Below are 20,560 nucleotides of genomic sequence, written 5' to 3' on the forward strand. Positions count from 1 at the left end.
AGTGCGTTCGAAGGCAGGGAGAACTGAAAGGTCATAGGCCGTGTTGTGCTATGCGTGATTCTGAAAGAGCGGCCTGAGGTTTGTCTGTACCTGTAACTAAAATTGTAACCATTTCAGGACCAGTGTACTTGATTTTTGAGTATTGTTGCTATGGCGACCTCCTCAACTATCTAAGAAGTAAAAGAGAGAAGTTTCACAGGACGTGGACAGAGATTTTTAAGGAGCATAATTTCAGTTTTTACCCCACTTTCCAGTCACAGTCAAATTCCAGGTAAGAGACACATGAGCGCTCCGTGATTATACACTCGAGGAGAGGCGCCCAGTGGCCACTGCGCATGCCCAGCCCAAACCCAGCAAGCGCCTGGCACCTCAGGCAGTGTTTGTGGGTCCAGTGGCCACTGCGCATGCCCAGCCCAAACCCAGCAAGCGCCTGGCACCTCAAGCAGTGTTTGTGGGTCCAGTGGACTTCTGCCCCATTATTCTTCTCTTACTTAATAAAGTTTCACTTACCTACCGGAAACCGTGGCCCAAAATACTAAACAGGAAGCCCAGAAATAAACAGCCCTTACGGTTTAAGTAACTCTACAATGAGCTTACTATTGCCATCGTGCTCTGTTTGTCGTTGGTTACCACTGTTCATCCGTAACTATCCCTGATTTGTTTATTATTGTCTTTCATCATTTACTATTGTGACAGTTTGTAGTACAAGGGCAGACCCAGGGCTGTACACATTCTCCGCCCCTGAGCCACACCCCCAGCCTCTGTGAGAGCCCTAGAACTGAGAAACTATCCTAGCCCAGATGGGTGTTCAGATCCTTTGGTTAATTTTTAGTCACTGAGGTATTAAAACAGCCTGGCAATTTATTCTGGAGTATCTGTGTACTGAAAGCAGGAAAGCATTTTGTTTTTCAAAGGTGAGGGGATTATAGATTGGAGTAAACTCCTATGTTGAGAAATACTGCGTCTGTATTTGCCCTGGTGCAGGCATCTATCTCATGTGCTTGAAAAGAGAAGTCTGGCCAGGGAGAGGCGGTGGTGCACGCCTGTAATCCCAGCACTGGGGAGGCAGAGGCAGGTGGATCTGTGTGAGTTCAAGGCCAGCCTGGTCTCCAGATCGAGCTCTAGGACAGCCAGGGCTACACAGAGAAACCCTGTGTTGGAAAAAAAAGAGAGGGGGCGGGAATCTGAGATTATGTTGTGGCTGTTAGCTTCCTCCCCAGAGGACAGACGCATGCTTTCCAGAGGCTGGCTTGGAAAGGTCGTGCTGAGCTGGGGCGCACCTTCGCAGCAGAGCGCACGCTGCACTCCCAGCACAGCAGAAACCCACAGATCGAAGGGCGAAACCACCCCTTTATAAGCTCTGTACTGTAGAAATTCTGAAAGGGGAAGCGGCAGGCACTGCTCCTTTCTTTAATAAACTTCAGGGCACAGCAAATCACTCACCGCCCCCCCCACACTTCTGTTTTGTGTACCCAGCTCGCATGTGACAGTGAGTGAGTGCACCTGTAGACCCCAGGGCACCACTGGCAAGCTGCCTGTGTGCTTTTCATTTAAAAGCCCATTTGTAACTGGAGTCTGCTCCTCCCATGAATTGTACTTTTGCTAACAAAATGTCTGCTCAGAAGAACTATGTAAATAACTAAGAAACAAATTGATTTTTAATAGTATGCCCAGTTCACGAGAAGTTCAGATGCACCCGGCCTTGGATCGTGTCTCAGGGTTCAATGGGAATTCAACTCATTCTGAAGGTAATATTTTATTCTCATTGGCAGCACTTTGAAATGAATCCAAGAGTCCCATACCAGCTACTTTTAAGCCTGTTTAAAAATTACATGTGTGGGGCTGGAGAGATGGCTTAGAGTTTAAGAGCACTGACTGCTCTATCAGAGGTCCTGAGTTCAATTCCCAGAAACCACAGGGTGGCTCACAACCATCTATAATGTGATCTGATGGCCTCTTCTGGCCTTCAGGGGTATAAGCAGGCACAGCACCGTATACATAATAAATAAATAAATATTTTTTAAATTTATTAAAAAATAAAAATAAATTATGAGTGTATGTATATGTGTATAGTGTATGTATGTGTGTATGTGTATATCTGTGTATGTATATGTACGTGTGTATATATACATGTATGTGTGTATATGTCTGTATATATGTGTGTATGTGTGCAGTGTATGTATGTGCATATGTATTGTATGTGTGTATGTATGTGTATATGTATTGTGTATGTGTGTATGTATATGTGTGTGTATGTGTGTGTATGTATTGTGTATGTATGTGTATACGTGTAAGTGTGGGGGTGCACATACTCATGCCATAGTACCCCATGGAGGTCAGAGGACAACTCGTGTGAGTCAGGTTACAGGCCTGGTGGCAGTGTGACTCTCTGAGCCGTGCCACCAGAGCAGAAGCACTGTGTCTTTGTCACTGTGTCAGTGACAGGCTTTGCCTGTGCATTCTTTCTTGGAAAATCGGAAGCCGATAGTTGTGAAGTTCATGCTCATGGCCAGCTAACAAACGCCTGAAACTGTTTGGTTTGTTGAGAATATTCTTTATAAAGCCGTAAGCTGATTGGAGCCACCCTGTGCCAGATAGACAGTGAGTTCTAGAGTTTGGTTGAGTTCTGGCTCCAGACAGGGTCTTTAGCTGTCCAGAGGCTCCACTTGTCACTTAACAAACTGGTCTAACAGCCGGGCGTGGTGGCACACACCTCTAATCCCAGCACTCGGGAGGCAGAGGCAGGTGGATCGATGTGAGTTCGAGGCCAGCCGGGTCTACAGAATGAGACTAGGACAGCAAAGGCTACACAGAGAAACCTTGTCTCGAAAAACAAACAAACAAACAAACCAAAAAAACTGGTCTAACGTTGCTTTTGTCCTAGGACGGTTAGAAGGCATGCACAGAGGATGTGGTGTACAAAGTACAGTTCATGAAATATGGTGGACAATTGATCAGCCTTTGTGCCCCCCAGACACCCTGACAGATTTACCTAGTGTAAAAGGGAGGGAGTCCCTCCCCCCACCACGGAGTCCCAGAAGACGGTGCTAGATCCCTTGGCATTGGGGTCATGGCCAGTACTCTGACCAATGACCCATCTCTGCAGACCCAAGAAGGAGCCATAATTAGTATCCATGATCTTCACTCAGATGGCTTTAGCAGATTACTGAAGACTGGGTGGCAAAAGCTACAAATATTCTTTCTCACAGTTCTAGAGGCCAAAAAGTTAGACCAAGGTGCAGGTGAACCCTGCTTCCCACGTGCACACGGGGATCTTCCTGCTGGGTCCCCAGTCCTTACACAACTTTCTCCTCCTTAAAAAAAAAATTTTTTTTTGGCATTTAGTGTGTGTGTGTGTGTGTGTGTGTGTGTGTGTGAGAGAGAGAGAGAGAGAGAGAGAGAGAGGGAGAGAGAGAGAGAAAGGGGGGAGTGGGGATGAGCAACTTAGGGGACTCCATTCTCTCCTTTCACCACGTGGGTTCCAGGGAGCAACCTTTGTGCAAACACCCTTACCTGAGGAGCTGTGCCTCTGTCTCTCATAGAGACCCTGCCCCATTCTTTTAACATGGCCACTCACAAAGACCGGTTCCTGATACTATCAACTGAGAAGACGTTCACTTTATTTTATTTTATTTATTTATTTATTTATTTATTTATTTATTTATTGGTTTTTCGAGACAGGGTTTCTCTGTGAGGCCTTGGAGACCAGGCTGGCCGATTTTCACATTTTTTTTTTTTTTTTTTTATGAGTATTTGCCTGCATGCATGTAAACACACCATGTTGTGTGCCTGGTCCTGTGGAGGCCAGAAGAGAGGGTCCTAGTCTCTAGTTGTGAGTCATCATAGGGTGCTGGGAACCCAGCCTGGGCCGACTGCAGGACCATCCATCCAGTGCTCTTGACCACGGAGCCATCTCTCCAGCCCCTGGGGCATTGAGCAGTGCTTTATTCCATAAGAGGCTGCTTTATAGAGAGAAAAATGACTGGGGAAGGGAAAAAAAAAAGGAAGCAAAGGTAGGTTGGGAATGGTGGTGCGCAACCTTAACCCAAGCACGCAGGTGGCAGAGCAGCAGCAGGCTGTCTGTGAGTTCGAGACCAGCTCAGTCTACATAGCAAGTTCCAGGACAGCCAGGGCTCCATGGAGCTACGGAGCAGGTGGGTCAGTGCAGTTGCTTCCTGGGACTGGAGTCAGGAAGTGAGAAAGATGGCTGCCGGCTTCACACGCAGACCCCTCGGGGTGACCTCTCTAAGGATCCAAGCAGGAGCAATTCTGTCCTGGTGCCCAGGAACCTGCCTCGGTTAGGAGGCGGCTTGGTGGCTACTTCTGTTTTCTCCAAAGATCAAACAGCCCTTCCTTTGTGTGGTGGACCTTGTGTGTGGGCGTCACCATGGGAGCGGGAGGTCAGATCAACCCTGCAGGACGACTGCCACCTCAGCTCCCTTCTCAGGGAGCTCTGATAGGCCACCACCCCATGCCTGGGGAAAGTGACAACTGGGTATATTTTTACAGATGAGATTGAGTATGAAAACCAAAAGAGGCTGGAAGAAGAAGAAGAAGATCTGAACGTGCTGACATTTGAGGACCTTTTATGCTTTGCATATCAAGTGGCCAAAGGCATGGAGTTCCTGGAATTTAAGTCGGTAAGCACCTTTTAAAGCAAAAACTAACGGAAAGCGTGTGAAGGGACTGGCAGGAAAGAGCGTGTGCGTGCAGCTGTGGAAAGGAGATGCCCTCACACTTGTGTCTTGTTCATTTTTGACGTGCCTCTCCTACTATCGCCCTCTTGCCCTTGACACTTTTCATACCTACAAGTATTGTCTGCAGCATAAGGGCCCGGGGTGCCCCCCACCCCGCCCCCACCCCGTGGAAGTCCTTCAGACCGTCTAGGGAAGTTAGTCGGAAGTCCCTGAGAAGCCAGTGTTGTCATCCCTGCTGACACAGCGGTCCCTGCACAGAGTGTCCGCAGTCAGGGGGATGAATGGAACTCGGTCTCCTCGGCCAGCCAGCCTGGACCCGTGTCACCACCGCACTGTAGAGCCATTCACAGTTGCTAGCCCCGTGTTCACATGGACTGCAACAGGAAGGCTGCGGGACCTGCCTCAAACCATGCTGTGTCTCCACCTGTTCCTCCTTCCTGTTTCACACTGTGAGCCGCCAGAGCCTCCCCTCGGAGCGGCAAAGGCAGCTTCTTACCACACCAAGGCCTGGGATCTTTATGTCCCCTGAAGGATGTTGTAATAAACAAATTAGCAGGCAAAAAAGCACACACTTTTTTTTTTTTTGGTAACCTGTATATTCATCCTACACAAAATATTGGAGCTCAGAGTTTCTCCATAGGAATAGATGTGTGTATTTCAGAGGGGTAGTATGTTAGTTAAGGTTCTTTTTGTTGTTGTTGTTTTTAAGATTAAATTACCTATTATTATGTATACAGTGTTGCAGAGGGCATCAAATGGCATTATAGATGGTTGTGAGCCACCATGTGGTTGCTGGGAATTGAACTCATGACCTCTGGAAGAGCAGTCAGTGCTCTTAACCACTGAGCCATCTCTCCAGCCCCTAGTTAAGGTTCTTAAAGGAACATAACAGATAGAATAAAGAACATTATTCTACACACACACACACACACACACACACACACACACACACACACACGATGTATTAGCATGGCGTACAGGCTGTGGTCCGAGCGGTCCAACAGTGGTTTTCACCCAACAGAAAAGACAGCAATCTGGTACTTGTTTGGTGCCTGAGGCTGGGTGTCTCAGCACACCCAATCTGGTGGTGTTGTCCCCGGGGAAGGCTAGACAGCTGCTGCTCTTCCTTCTGTGTTGGAATCCTGAAGAAGATGGTCCTCGTGTTGGTGAAGACTTGCCTCAGCAGCCGGACAGATGAATGTGCCAGCAAGAGTGAGGGCAAGCAGGCAAAAAGTAGACGCCTCTTTCCTTGTGTTCTTTTATGTGGGGCTGCCACCAGAAGGTATGGCGACCGAGGTGTTAGGTGGGTCTTCTGGCTGCAGGTAATCCAATTGCTGACTCTCTTGACCAGCTGCTTGCTGTTGGTGCTTCAGACGTGGCCAAGTTGGCAACCAATGCTGAGCCGTCACAGGGAACAGAAGATATTATGGGAAACGAACAGCCTGAAGAAGAAACCGTGGGGCTGAGGCTGTAGCTTAGTGGATGACAACTTGTGTAGAATGCCAGAGGTCCTCAGCATCCCACCAGAACATCAGACAAAAAGAGCGCAATGGCAAAGGGCAGACGATGATCTGAGACAAAGCCCCTCTGGGCTCCAGGGGCGAAATTCGAGTTCTAGGCTTTTCTGTGAGGTGAACTTGATTCTCCTTGGCTAATGATATTTCAATAAGAGTTAGAGGCCGTTTGTTTCCCATGGGCAGATCTGGTCTTCAGGATGGATAATGGGCCGCAGAGAACAGCCTCGCCCAATGCCAGCTGATCCCAAACGGGGACCCTGGATTCGGGTGATGCTCTACGCACCTGTTCACCTGTCATTCCCTCCTTTTTACTCCTGAACTTTCCCCTCTGCTTTCTTTAGATTTCTTATTCTCTTGCCACCCCCTGCTTCTGCTCCACTTCTCCCTGACTTTGGAAAGATAATTTTGGCTGTGTCTTCTCCTGTTAAAAAGTTACAGCTGAGGCAGTACTCCTTGCCTCACTATTTGGGGTTGCGCCTCCTTCATCGCTGTTGGGCTCCCCTTTCCTAGAGCTCCCCACCTACTCCACATGGACATTAGTGCCTCATAAAGATGTGGAGATCCCCCTGCCTTGGCCACCAGGCCAGTTTGCTGGCCGTGAAGCTAAAGCAGGTGGTCCCCTCCTTGTGTACTCTCACTAGGGACTTTCAGCTTTCAGATGCTGCAAGCACCATATACTCAATGAGACCAGTGCTTAGAGTTTTGCATTTCTGCCTTCCCTGGGCTAGTATGTGCCTCTCAGACCTCTCCCGGGATGCTGGGCGGCGGTGGAGACTGAGTCAGCCCTTGTGCCCACTGGGCTGTTGGTACTGCCCCATGCTTCTGATCAGTAGTTAGATAAGTCAGTGCATTTGTTGCGTGCTCACTGTTTACAATGGGTCTGTGGAAAGGGGGGGGGAGGAACGGGGGCCAGGATAGTGTCCTTCCTGTTCCATGGCTCCATCTGTGCTGACACTGTGCTGGGGCAGAGACACACGAGGATGTGACTCCTGGGTCACAAATCATATGTTGAAAGGGGAAAGACAAGCAGACATACAAATCAGGCGATCCGTGCAGATCTGGCCAGTGGTGGGCAGGGCTCTGGAAAGAGTAGGGGGTGTGGCCCTGGGGAGATGGACCCTAGAAGGTCAGCAGCAACGGGGAAGGAGACACTGGGCCTGCCTACCGAGGGACCAAAGAAGCATTTGGGTTGGCGACTGAGACTTGAGTGATGGCAGTTCTCCCCGAGGTTGAATGGAACCTTCCTGAATGGAGGATGTGGGAGCACGGAAGGCAGCGGACTGAAGAGCCGTAGTGGCGTCAGGAATGAGGAGCAGGAGAGAGAGCGGGAGGGAGGGCAGTACAGGAGGAAGAGGACCAGTCAGGTCGCATCCAGGCAGGGCAGGCATCTTGCTGGTCAGCGTGAATCTTTTTCAGAGCAGCTGTGGCCAGGATGGACAGGACAGGTAGCCGGGAGGGCAGGTGGCCAGGAGGGCAGGTGGCCAGGAGGGCAGGTGGCTAGGATGGCAGGTGGCCAGGAGGGTAGGTGGCCAGGAGGGCAGGTGGCTAGGATGGCAGGTGGCCAGGAGGGTAGGTGGCCAGGAGGGCAGGTGGCCAGGAGGGCAGGTGGCCAGGAAGGTAGGTGGCCAGGAAGGTAGGAGGACAGGAGGGTGTTGGGGAAGGGGGCAGGCTGCATGGAGGTGCAACATGAAAAAAATCCTACTCGGAGAAGGCAAACATGAGGGATCAAGGCATGGACTGGACGTTTGAATTTGTGTAGGCTTTTGTCCTTCTGAGGGTTGCAGCACACTGGACCCCTGTGGATGCCATGCTCTCTCCAGCATCTTCCTTCAAAAAGCTCATTCACTCCAGAGTCTCTTAGTTCTGCTTTCAGAAACATCCCCAAAACTCTTTGTCATTTTCTGTCTGTCTGTCTGCCCCATCCCACCCCTGTGTGTGTGTGTGTGTGTGTGTGTGTGTGTGTGTGTGTGTGCACATGAGTACAGTGTCCATGGAGACCAGAAGAGGGCGTCAGATATCCCTGGAGCTGGAGTTACAGGTGGCTTTTAAAAGAACCATATTTATTATTATTTGTGTGTGTGTGTGTGCGCGCGTGCGCGTGTGCGTGTGCGTGTGTATGTGTGTGTCTGTTGTGAACCTGAAACGAGAAGAGACGTCCCTCTCTGAAGGCATAAGTCATAGCCAGTGTCACTCTAGCATCTTTCTTCTAGTGTGTTCACAGAGACCTGGCAGCCAGGAATGTGCTGGTCACCCACGGGAAGATGGTGAAGATCTGTGACTTTGGACTGGCCCGGGACATCCTGAGTGACTCCAGCTACGTCGTCAGGGGCAACGTGAGCCGTTTGCTTTTTGTCATGAGTACAGGAAACATCTGCACTCACTCGCTGTAATGCGTTTTTGATTTATGACAACACAGGGGGAAAAAAAACCCACCTCCCAGTGCTTTACTTATTTAGGCTGAAAAGATTGTTCTGCGCTTAGTAAAAACTAAGCAAGATAGATAGCCACAGGCCACAGGTCTCTCTGGGGGTGTGCTACCCAGAATCGATCATCCATCAGAGTTTGACATGCACTCTTCTCTTAAAAAGACATAATGCCCTTCTCGGACCCATTTCAGTTTCCTTAGCTGAAAAGTGGCGATCACGAGAGAAGCTGACATTCACTACAGGCTTTTTCCAGAACAGGCCTCACACAGATATTAACTATAAAATTTAAAGGCACTGTAGCTCACTATTAGTATATGTTATCCGGTTAATACTATAATGATGCAGGAAGACTTAAATAGAAAGGAGAAAGAAATGGGGGCCTGGAGAGATGGCTCAGTGGTTAAAAGCACGCACTGCTTTTCCAGTGGACCCAAGTTTGAGTCCTAGCACGCATGTCAAGGCGTTCACAGCTCCAGGGAATCCAACGCCTCTGGCCTCCACGGACATGTGCACATACCCACACACAACTTAAAGTAAATTTAAAGTATGATGAAGTAAAATAGATGTTTAAGAAGGGAAGCAAGGCCAGGCTTGGTGGCACACGCTTTTAATCCCAGTACCCGGGAGGCAGAGGCAGGCGGATCGCTGTGAGTTCGAGGCCAGCCTGGTCTACAAAGTGAGTCCAGGACAGTCAAAGCTACACAGAGAAACCCTGTCTTGAAAAACAAAACAAAACAAACAAACAAACAAAAAAGATGGTAAGGAGTTGAAGGTTTCACTCAGGCATAGAGAGTCAGTAGGTTTTGGTTCAGGCCTCAGAATGAGGAAGAAAAATAAGGAATTACAGCACCTGGGTGTGAGATTTTAGCTGCTGCTGTTATTCATTTGGTGGGGGGGGGATGCTGGGAGGGGATGGGGGGGTGGGGGGGTCCTCTTGGTATTATCACTCTCTTGGTGAAACACCAGCAGTCAGGGCTGATCCGGTTCCTCCTCTCTCTTCGTTCTGAAAGTACCCACTCTGTGGAGAGGAAAGGGAGGCCAAGAAAAGCCACATGCCTGTGGTTGCGCCGCGCCTGGATGTGAGCGGGTAGTCTTGAGTTGTGTCGCCTGCTGTGGTGTCGGGGTTCCTACAGGGGTCTGAACTCACCTCCTGGGTTCCTGGGAAACAAACCATTAAACCAGAGTCAACAGTCTTTACTAGGGGTAAATGCCCCTAAGTGTGAAAACTCCTCCAGTGAGTTAGAATCACTTCCCAGTGACTGCGGCTGCAGTTGTAATATCTGACTGCTCGGATAGTTCGTGTTAATAGAGAACCCACCAACGGGCCCTCATGTGGAAGGTGAATTCCATTCATAACCTTCAACTAATGAGTCGGGCTACCCAGGCTGGCACACTTGATTCATTCGGTGACTCCATTCGCGTAGGGTTTAAAAGAGGCGTTCTTCCTGGGACTCTGCTTTTGCCTGACAGATTGAACATGAAGGTTTCTGAAACCATATCAGAAAACCCCTGTGCCCAGGAAGTAGCCACTGTGTCCTGGTACAAAGCCAAGGCTGTGCAGACTAAGGCAAGCCCCCCTTCACACTGCTGGAAGTTACTGAAGCCACAGAGGGCAGCCTGGTGTCAGCTCTAGACAACTTAGGTCCCTTGCCACATCCTTGAGGATGACGCTTGTATTCTGTTCTCAGAAACAGTCTGGTAAAGAGTCTGCTCATTGGCTTGGACTCACTTACCTCCCAGCAAATAGGAGCTCTTCTTCAATGGAGAGTCATCACTGGGTAGTGATGCCAAGCACCTGCCATGTCCAAGCGCAAGCCTACATCCAAGATTACTTTTTAAACAAGTGTGTTTTGCCAGGAGCGGTTGCGCATGCCTTTAGACTCAACACTCAGGAGGCAGAGGCAGGTGGATTTGTGCACTCGATGCCTTATTCTTTGTTTTTTTGTTTTTTGTTTTTGTTTTTGTTTTTTTTCAAGACAGGGTCTCCTCTCTGTGTAGCCTTGGCTGTCCTAGACTCGCTTTGTAGACCAGGCTGGCCTTGAACTCACAGCGATCCGCCTGCCTCTGCCTCCCGAGTGCTGGGATTAAAGGCGTGCACCACTATGCCCAATGGGAAACCTTGTCTCAAAACCAAAAATGAAAAACCAAAAAAGCAAAAAGCAAAAAACAAACTGAAACCCTGGCTGTTTTCCCAGAAGACCCGAGCTAGATTTTCACACCTGTCTCTAACTCTAGTCCCAGGGAATGAGTCACCTTCACAGCCATACATGCAGGCAAAACACCAAACAAATCATTAAAAACAACAACTACAAAGAGTGGCCTTAGGTTTTAAATTTTATCATCTAAAGCCGGGCGTGGTGGCGCATGCCTTTAATCCCAGCACTCGGGAAGCAGAGGCAGGCAGATTGCTGTGAGTTCAAGGACAGCCTGGTCTACAAAGTGAGTCCAGGACAGCCAAGGCTACACAGAGAGACCCTGTCTCAACCCCACCCCCAAATTATCATCTAACCACAACAAAAGGGGTAGGGGGAGTCTGGAGAGATGACTCAGTGGTTAGAGCACTGACTGCTCTTCCAGGGGACCCAGGTTTGGTTCTCAGCACCCGTGCGGTGGCTCTCATCTATCTAGAATGATGGTTCCAGGGGAGGGCACTGCATGCACAGGGCACACCTAGGCACATGCAGACAAGCACAGGGCACACCTAGGCACATGCAGACAAGCACAGGGCACACGCAGACAAGCACAGGGCACACCTAGGCACATGCAGACAAGCACAGGGCACACGCAGACAAGCACAGGGCACACCTAGGCACATGCAGACAAGCACAGGGCACACCTAGGCACATACAGACAAGCACAGGGCACACCTAGGCACATGCAGACAAGCACAGGGCACATCTAGGCACATACAGACAAGCACAGGGCACACCTAGGCACATGCAGACAAGCACAGGGCACACCTAGGCACATGCAGACAAGCACAGGGCACATGCAGACAAGCACAGGGCACACCTAGGCACATGCAGACAAGCACAGGGCACACCTAGGCACATGCAGACAAGCACAGGGCACACCTAGGCACATGCAGACAAGCACAGGGCACATCTAGGCACATACAGACAAGCACAGGGCACACCTAGGCACGTGCAGACAAGCACAGGGCACACCTAGGCACATGCAGACAAGCACAGGGCACACCTAGGCACATGCAGACAAGCACAGGGCACACGCAGACAAGCACATGGCACACCTAGGCACATACAGACAAGCACAGGGCACACCTAGGCACATGCAGACAAGCACATGGCACACCTAGGCACATGCAGACAAGCACAGGGCACACCTAGGCACATGCAGACAAGCACAGGACACACCTAGGCACATGCAGACAAGCACAGGACACACCTAGGCACATGCAGACAAGCACATGGCACCTAGGCACATGCAGACAAGCACAGGGCACACCTAGGCACATGCAGACAAAACCCCCATACACATGCAATTAAAAACAAAAAGCTGAAATCCCCAAGCCTGCACACGGGAACTTGAACGGCCTCTTCTGTGTCCGGCAGGCGCGGCTGCCTGTAAAGTGGATGGCTCCCGAGAGCTTGTTTGAAGGGACCTACACAATTAAAAGCGACGTCTGGTCCTTCGGAATCCTTCTCTGGGAGATATTTTCCCTAGGTACGAGTGGCTCACTGCAGGCTCTGGCTTTGCCTCTCCCACTCCTTCCGCAGCCCTCCCTCGCTCCTTTCCTCCCTGTCAGAAAGTGAACCGCCACTCAGTGGCTCCCGTGGCTTGCTTCCGTTTCCACTGTTACTCGCTGCCGTCCAGCGGCCTGCCTTTCCCACCATCTGTAATCGATGAGGAGGCCTTGGGACTTCTCGACCCACAGAACAGCACAGGGCGGGCCCGGCTTGTTTACAAACAGAACATATAAACAAGCAAACCAACGAAAAGGGAAACCAGATGTTCGTGCGGCAACACTGAGCTCCTGTTTTTCTCAGGTGTGAACCCTTACCCTGGCATTCCTGTCGATGCTAACTTCTACAAACTGATTCAGAGCGGATTTAAAATGGAGCAGCCGTTCTATGCCACAGAGGAAATGTAAGTGCTGTGAGCCTGGGCTTTCATATCAAACATTTACCATGTGTTGTAAAATTTCCAAATGCATGGCAAAACAAACAAAGAAATAAGTTTCCTGGGGTTTTTTGCTTGTTTGTTTGTTTGTTTGTTGCTGTTACAGTTTTGAGGCAAGGTTTCCTCTGTATAGACCTGGTTGTCCTGGAAATTACTCTGTAAATCAGGCTAGCCTCAAACTTAGATCCACCTACCTCTACCTCCTAAGTACGGGAATTAAGACACGTGCCACCACACGAGGCTAAAACCCACTTTTCTACTACGTTGCTTAGCTCCTTTTTTTAAAAAAGATTTATTTATTTGGGGGCTGGAGAGATGGCTCAGTGGTTAAGAGCACCACCTGCTCTTCCAAAGGTCCTGAGTTCAATCCCCAGGAACCACATGGTGGCTCACAACTATCTGTAATGTGATATGGTGCCCTCTTCTGGCTTGCAGGAGTACATGCAAGCAGAGCACTGTATACATAATAATAAATAAATAAATCTTTTTTTAAAAAGATTTATTTATTTATGCATTTAGATGTTTTGTCTGCATGTACATCTACACACCAGAAGAGGGCACTGGGTGGCATGGGACGACAGTTATAGGTGGCTATGAGCCACCATGTGAGTGCTGGCCATCTGGAAGAGCGGCCGGTGCTCTAACCGCTGAGCCATCTCTCCAACCTTTGATTGCTTTTTAAAAGCAAATGACTCTTAGAACAGTGGCAGGTGCCCCTGAAAGGCAGAGAAGCTGGCAGAAGTCTGTGATTTGAGGCCAGCTCGGTGTACAGAGTGAGTTTGAGGAGAGTCAAAGCTGTGTAGTGAGACCCTGTCTTTGAAAAAAACCAGTCAACCAGATAACCAATAAATAAACAATTTTGAGAGAGGGGCAGGGGGGAAGGAGGTGGGAAGGGCAAAGGACTCTTGCCTACAATCTAGCACTGCAGAGGTGAGGCTGAGGCAGTAGGCTAGCCTGTTCTAGATCGATAGATGATAGATAGATAGATAGATAGATAGATAGATAGATGGATGATAGGTACATAGCTGATAAATGATGGAAGATAGATACAGCAGGTAGGCAAGCAAGCGGAGACAAACTTAGTCTTTCGCTGGGGGCAGTACTCCAGGATTTAATTCCCCTGCTTGTGGCATCTGAGGATTTGACTCCACCTCACACCTCCCCTAATCTCTGACGTAGCACAAACTCTAGTCCGAGCTTTCCACAGAGCCAGTGCACCGCGCAGGAGCTGCCCCGCGCAGCGAGCGAGCGGATGCTGCCCAATCGAGTCCATTCCCGCCTCCTCAGCCCCGCCTCCTCAGCCCCGCCTTTGTTGTCTTGCTCTCACAGATACTTCATAATGCAATCCTGCTGGGCCTCGGACTCAAGGAAGCGGCCGTCCTTCCCCAATCTCACTTCATTTTTAGGATGTCAGCTGACAGAAGCAGAAGAAGCGGTACGTATAGATATGGCTTGGCGATACCCTCCTCCGAGAAGGAGCCGCGCCAGGCGCCCTGACATTCCCTTGGGGGAGACCGCCTTCCTCGCCGCAGCGTGTCCAGATCACCCTGTCATGGCTGTGTGCAGCGAGACCTACTTACTAATGGAGGCTTTGGGGGCTTCCAACTGATTAGCAAGTTAAAAGCTCCTAAGGGGAGAAAGTCCGTTTTCTTTAAGGGTGTAGTCCTTGGTGGATCGGCCACAAACCAAAGAGGATCTGATCATCACAAACTATATCTGATGGGGTTTTAAAAAAAAAAAAAAAAAGAGGAGAGAGAGAGGACGCAAAACTGGATGGGTGAAGGAACGGAGGATGCGTCTGGGAGGAGTTGAGGAGCAGAGAATGTGACCAAAATACATTGTTTTAAAAATTGTGAATAAAGCCAGGTGTGGTAGCGCACGCCTATAATCCCAGCACTCGGGAGGCAGAGGCAGGTGGATCGCTGTGAGTTTGAGGCCAGCCTAGTCTACAAAGCCGGTCCAGGACAGCCAAGGCTACACAGAGAAACCCTGTCTCAAAAAACCAAAACATAAAAAATAATAAATAAATAAAATAAAATAAAAATTGTGAATAAAAAGAAAATTAAAAGCTCTCAAAGGTTCAGAGCAAAGGACTAGCTAGCTAAACGTTAACCCCTCCAAAAGCCACTGGCTTTCCTAACTCAACGCCAAGGCCAAGCGCAATCATGGCCTCCCCTCAGCTGCGTCGGGGTGCTGTGGGAGCTGGGAAGGGCTCTGGCCTGCAGCCGTAGGACCCACCCCAGCTCGGCTTCCTGTTCCTCACCGATGCGAGTGATGGCGAGTCTCTTCTTTGGACTCGGTGTTCCCGTCTGTAAAATAGGTTGCCAAGCTAGGTGCTGCTCGAGCATCAGAACTTGAGGCTTAGCTCATCAGCTGCTTAGCACCCCCATCAGAGCAGAGAGAGCGGCTCCAGACTAGACAAGCCGAGCCGAGAGGGAGGAGGGCCAGATCCTGACTCCATGCCTGACATCTCATGTCACATTTGCTGCTTTACACTTTGACGTGAACACCCTGTGGGGTCAGGGTTATTGTTCTTAAAAGGGCAATTCATCTGCCTTTTCCTGCTTTTCACCAAAATGAGTAGCTGTAATTTAAGAAAAAAACCAGGATGAGTGGAAGGGACCAGAGAGGCTGCTTGTGCAGAGGACTGGGTTCACTCCCACGGTGGCCCCTAGTCACCCAAACCACCACTTCCATGGAGTCCAGCGCCCTCTTCTGGCCTCTGCAGGGATTGTACTCATGTGGTGTATATGCTAACAAGAAGGCACATCCAGGGCTGGAGAGATGGCTCAGAGGTTAAGAGCACTGGCTATTCTTCCAAAGGTCCTGAGTTCAAATCCCAGCAACCACATGGTGGCTCACAACTATCTATAATGAGATCTGGTGCTCTCTTCTGGCCTGCAGGCATACAAGCAGGCAGAATACTGTATAATAAATAAATCTTAAAAAGAAAAAAAAGAAGGCACATGCAGTGTGCATAAGTAAATAAAATTGGGTGCGGCACCACATGCCTGTAGTCCCAGCACATAGGGAGGCAGAGGCAGGCGGATCTCTGTGAGTTCGAGGCCAGCCTGGGCTATAAAGCGAGTCCAGGACAGCCAGGGCTACACAGAGAAACCCTGTCTTGGAAAAAAAATAAACAAATAAAGCAAATGGAAATTACCCAAATTCATAGCTTTATTTTTGTTAAGATTTACTTTTATTTTGCACTTTACTTTTTTTAAAAGTTAAGATTTACTTTTATTTATGTATTGGTGTTATGTGGGGACCCTTGGAAAACAGAGGAGGGTGTTGCCTCCCCTGGAGCTGGCATTATAAGCAGTTGTCAGCCACCCCATGTGGGTCCTCGGACCCAAACTCAGGTCCTCTGCGCGAGCGGCAAGTGCTCTTGACCACCAAACCATCTCTCCAGCCGCCAGACGGTCTGTATGAAAGCAAGACTTTTTAAGTGCTTAGCTTTCAAGGTGCGCAGGTGAGTCTTGCTCAGATGGTCATCCTGCTGCTTCTTCCATCTTCCCAGACATATCAGAACATGGGAGGCAACGTTCCAGAACACCCGTCCATCTACCAGAACAGGCGGCCTGTCGGCAGAGAGGCAGGCTCAGAGCCACCGTCGCCACCACAGGTGAAGAGTCACAGAGAAAGAAGTTAGTTAACCCTAGACAGGCTGTAGATCGCAGAGCCCAGATTAGCCTCGCCTCAGAGGAAGAGCCCTGCCGGCTGCTGCTTCGCTGCTGGACTTTCCTGTAGATGCTGTCTGCCATTACTCCAAAGTGACTTACGTAAAAATCAAACCGCCTCTCGCACCTGCAGGAAGAGCCAATAATGAGATTTATTCAGCAAGCCTGCCTACATTGGGAGGCCTTCCCAGGCTGGCTTGTGGGGGTGGGGGGGGAACTGTGTATCTGAAATATAGTATATTCTTGTAAATACATAAAACAAAACAAAATAAAAAAATTTTTTTGCTAATGAGAAGCTAAATATGATTTTTTAAAGATCTATGTTTTAAAATAAATATGTAACTTTTTCATCTGTTTAGTGATATATTTTATGGATGGAAATAAACTTTCTACTGTAGAAATGTTGGTTGTCGGTCCTTTGCTCGGACTATGAGCTCATTGGCTCATCTGTGAGTGTGTGTTTCTTCTCTCGGGAGCAGGTACATTTTTGAGGAGGCTTCCTTGCGGTTTGGCTTTGAGACAGGATCTGGTTATATAGCTCAGGATGGCCTCAGCCTTGTGAGCCTCCAGCCCCTGCCTGGAGTCCTTGCTTCATCACCCTGGCAGAAGGTCGACGCTTTCTTCAGACTATTAGAAGTACCTGAGTCCGTGGTGGCGCATGCCTTTAATCCCAGCACTCGGGAGGCAGAGGCAGGCGGATCACTGTGAGTTCGAGGCCGGCCTGGTCTACAAAGCAACCAGGACAGCCAGGGATACACAGAAAAACCCTGTCCCCAAAAAAACAAAACAAACAAACAAACAAAAAAAGTACCTGAGCCTCGCCGGCTGAGGGCAGCCAGTGCCGTGTGTGTTCAGTTCCTCCTTACTTTCATTCCTAACTCGTTTGCTATTGATCTTCTGAAACTGCGCAACCTCCAACCCATAAACTTATAAACTTGGCTGCCTTTGTCCTCTTGGATACCGGGTACCGTGTATTCCTGTCTTTTATTCCTTTCTTTAGTCCTAAGACTGGATCTCATGTGTCCCAGGCTGGCCTCAGACCCAGGGATGACTTTGAATTTCTGGTCCTCCTGCCTCTACCTCCCGAGTGCTGGGATTCCAGGCCGTGCTGTCAGGCCTAGCTTCTTCGCCTGCTTCTTCAGCCTCTTTTCCGTCTACTGCCGTGGTTCCCAACCCTCCTAGCGCTTAATCCAGTGCCTCACATTGTGGTGATTCCCCCCAAGCATAAAATTATTTCATTGCTACTTCATAACTGATTTTTGCTACTGTGATGATCATAATGTAAATCTCTGGTAGTCAGGATTTCTGATAGGAGATCCTTCCGGGGGGTTGCAACCCCACAAGTTGAGAATGCCGCCCAATGTGTCTGTCTCTTAGCTGCTGTAAGATCTGTCTTCCCGAGTGCTTAGGGTGCCTTGCAAGCGCTACTTCTCCCAGCTTTTACCCCTCTGGCTTTGCCTCACCAGCTCCAGCTGTCTTTCCAGCTAGGGCCACCTGTGTGGTCCTGATGTGTCTGGGCTTCCAGCCGCTGCTCCTGCCTCAGCCTCCGTCCCCGTGTCCACAGGGATATCTGCATCCACGTCCATACCATCGGGTTATCTGCACACACGGCCTTCCTATGGCACGCTGTAGTTAGCTTCTGTGCCTATGTGCCCTCCCACTCAAGCTGGGGTTGGACCGGCTTGAAGGCAGGTGTGATTTAGGCGAACTCACACACTCAACCCCAATTTGCGTATAGTCAGGAAGTAACAGGTATAGACAGACATTTGGTTACTTTTTAGCCTAGTGATGTAAAAGCAGAAGCCATGCTTGATAATAAACATCCAACTAGTGTTGTTTTTGCTTAGACTCCTTTATCCATGCAAAGGTGGCGCACGCCTGTAATCCCAACACACAGGGAGGCAGAGGCAGGTGGATCGCTGTGAGTTCGAGGCCAGCCTGGTCTACAAAGTGAGTCCATGGCAGCCAGGGCTCCACAGAGAGACCCTGTCTCGAAAAACAAACAAACAAACAAACAAACAAACAAGCTACTTATGGAAGAAAGAATTTATTTGGGATCAGAGTCCCCCTCAAAGAGGGCAGTAGTGGCGCATGCCTTTAATCCCAGCGCTCGGGAGGCAGAGGCAGGTGGATCTCTTTGTTGGGGGTTGGTCTGATGATCTGTATTCTGATGCTAATTACTGGCTTCCAGGATCCAGTTGCTGCCTAGATGAGCACATTCTCACCTACACCTGCTCTTGTTATGTAAACCTTGCCTAAGAAATTATTCCTGTCTGACCAATAAAAAGCCAATACCTGGGCAGGGCCAGAGGAAGAAGGGCGTGGCTTTGGGAAGGGAAGGCTCAGGTGTTGGAAGAAGGGAAGAACGAAGCATCTCCACAGTGGGTTCCCGTGGAGAGGAACACACGGGCCGATCAGCTTGGATGGAGGAAAGCAGCCCATAATAAGCAAGTATTCGTGGAATTGTGGATGGGAGGTCATCCAGACAGAAAGTATCAGAATAGATGCCATTGGTTGGGGGGCGTAGGGAGGTAAAGATAGCTAAGGTTATTCTAAAATCTACCAGGTGTCTGTCTTTAGCGATTGTGATAGCAGGATACCGCCATAATAATTATGAGCCTAACAACATTAGACCATGCCTTTAAATGAACAGCAACATCTCTGTGAGTTCCAGGACAGCCAGGGCTACCTCAGAGAAGCTCTGTCTTCAAAACACACACACACACACACACACACACACACACACACACACACACGCACACACACGAGTCCATCATGGCGTTAAGGCTAGCAACAAGCAAGAGGCTTGACAACTGGGCAGGAAGCTGAGAGCTCACACACTCAGCCACCAACACAGAGAGTGAAATCCGAGTGGGGTGAGGCTACGAACTCTCCGGAGTCCCACCCCAGCCAGTTTTGGGGGGGCGCAACGCCTTTAACCCCAGCACTCGGGAAGCAGAGGCAGGCAGATACTTACGAATTTGAGTCCAGACTCATTTACATAGTGAGTTCCAGGACAGCCCAGAATACACAGTGAGACCTTGTCTCAAACAACAAAAGACAAAAAAGCCCACCCCAGAGACAGACAAGCCCCGAAACAGCCAACCACAGAGCGCCACCCACTGGGGACCCATGGGCGGCATTTCTCATTCAAACAGCCACACACGTCTTTGCTTTTACCTAAATGGAATCAACCATACGAGCCATGTCATCAAATGTCGGTTTTGTCCTTGATAATATGTGGAGATTTCCCCAAATCTGTATATTTATGAGACCCTTGTTATGATCTAGAAGTCGGTCGCTGCCAGCAGGCAATCTTGCGGTCCACTTCTGACGGGAGCGCTCACGACTGCTGGTTTTTTCTCTGAGGATTTGAAGCAGTAGGATTTGCGAACTCCTTTATCATCCTGAGATTACACCTGGACTCTAGCATTATTCAATGATTGTGCTTAGTGAGCTTTGGCCCGGTGCGGGGGCAGCGAGCACAGAACCCAATATCTACCATTTAACCTATTTAAAGCAGAACTCGGGGCTGGAGAGTCACCCTGGTGGTTGAAAGTTCCAGCAGGCCAGGTGGTGGCACGTATCCTTTCATCCCAGAACTCGGGAGGCAGAGGCAGGTGGATTGCTGTGAGTTTGAGGCCAGCCTGCTCTACAAAGGGAGTCCAGGACAGCCAGGGCTACACAGAGAAACCCTGTCTCGAAAGAGGAAAAAAAAAAGAAAAAAAGAAAAAGAAAAGGTTCCAGCAGAGGGCCTGTGTTCAGTTCCCAGCACCCACAGGGTGGCTTGTCCCGGCCTGCGGGATTCGACTAAAACTCAGGAGGAAGTTCACCTGTTGGAATGCAAGACACAAAGGAGAGCAAGTCTGATTGATCAAACTCTCAAACTTTATTAGTCAGGCAGCAGCTTTTATAAGTCAGAAGGCAGGGAAGCATATTGCTATAGCAACCCAGCTGCAGGTTTTTCTCAAAACACAGGGAATTCCAGGCAGGGTCATAATGTCCTGCCACACAGGGTATCTGGCTCCCTCTTTGTCTAGTCTAACTGCTAAACCATAACAGGGTTGCTCCATCTCTGTCTTTAGTCTAACTGCTGACCC

General features: G+C 49.5%; 1 protein-coding gene across 2 annotated transcripts in view; it reads left to right on the forward strand.

Annotated features, from left to right (window-relative positions):
• FLT3 (fms related receptor tyrosine kinase 3) overlaps positions 1–16,847 on the forward strand; it is a 71,976-nt gene extending 55,129 nt beyond the window's left edge. Inside the window, exons 17-24 of one of the 2 annotated variants that reach the window (XM_084761734.1) lie at positions 118–271; positions 1,666–1,748; positions 4,510–4,640; positions 8,425–8,547; positions 12,213–12,324; positions 12,648–12,747; positions 14,110–14,215; positions 16,301–16,847. In XM_084761734.1, coding sequence (XP_084617860.1) covers positions 118–271; positions 1,666–1,748; positions 4,510–4,640; positions 8,425–8,547; positions 12,213–12,324; positions 12,648–12,747; positions 14,110–14,215; positions 16,301–16,432 — 941 coding nt within the window. In that variant the 3' untranslated portion in view covers positions 16,433–16,847. Of the gene's footprint in view, positions 1–117; positions 272–1,665; positions 1,749–4,509; positions 4,641–8,424; positions 8,548–12,212; positions 12,325–12,647; positions 12,748–14,109; positions 14,216–16,300 lie in introns of those variants that run through there. The other variant, XR_014775422.1, reaches the window with a different exon arrangement.
• The last annotated feature ends 3,713 nt before the right edge of the window (positions 16,848–20,560 follow it).

This window comes from Acomys minous (genome assembly GCF_964271855.1).
Source record: "Acomys minous genome assembly, chromosome: 16".
Classification (NCBI taxonomy): Eukaryota; Metazoa; Chordata; class Mammalia; order Rodentia; family Muridae; genus Acomys; species Acomys minous.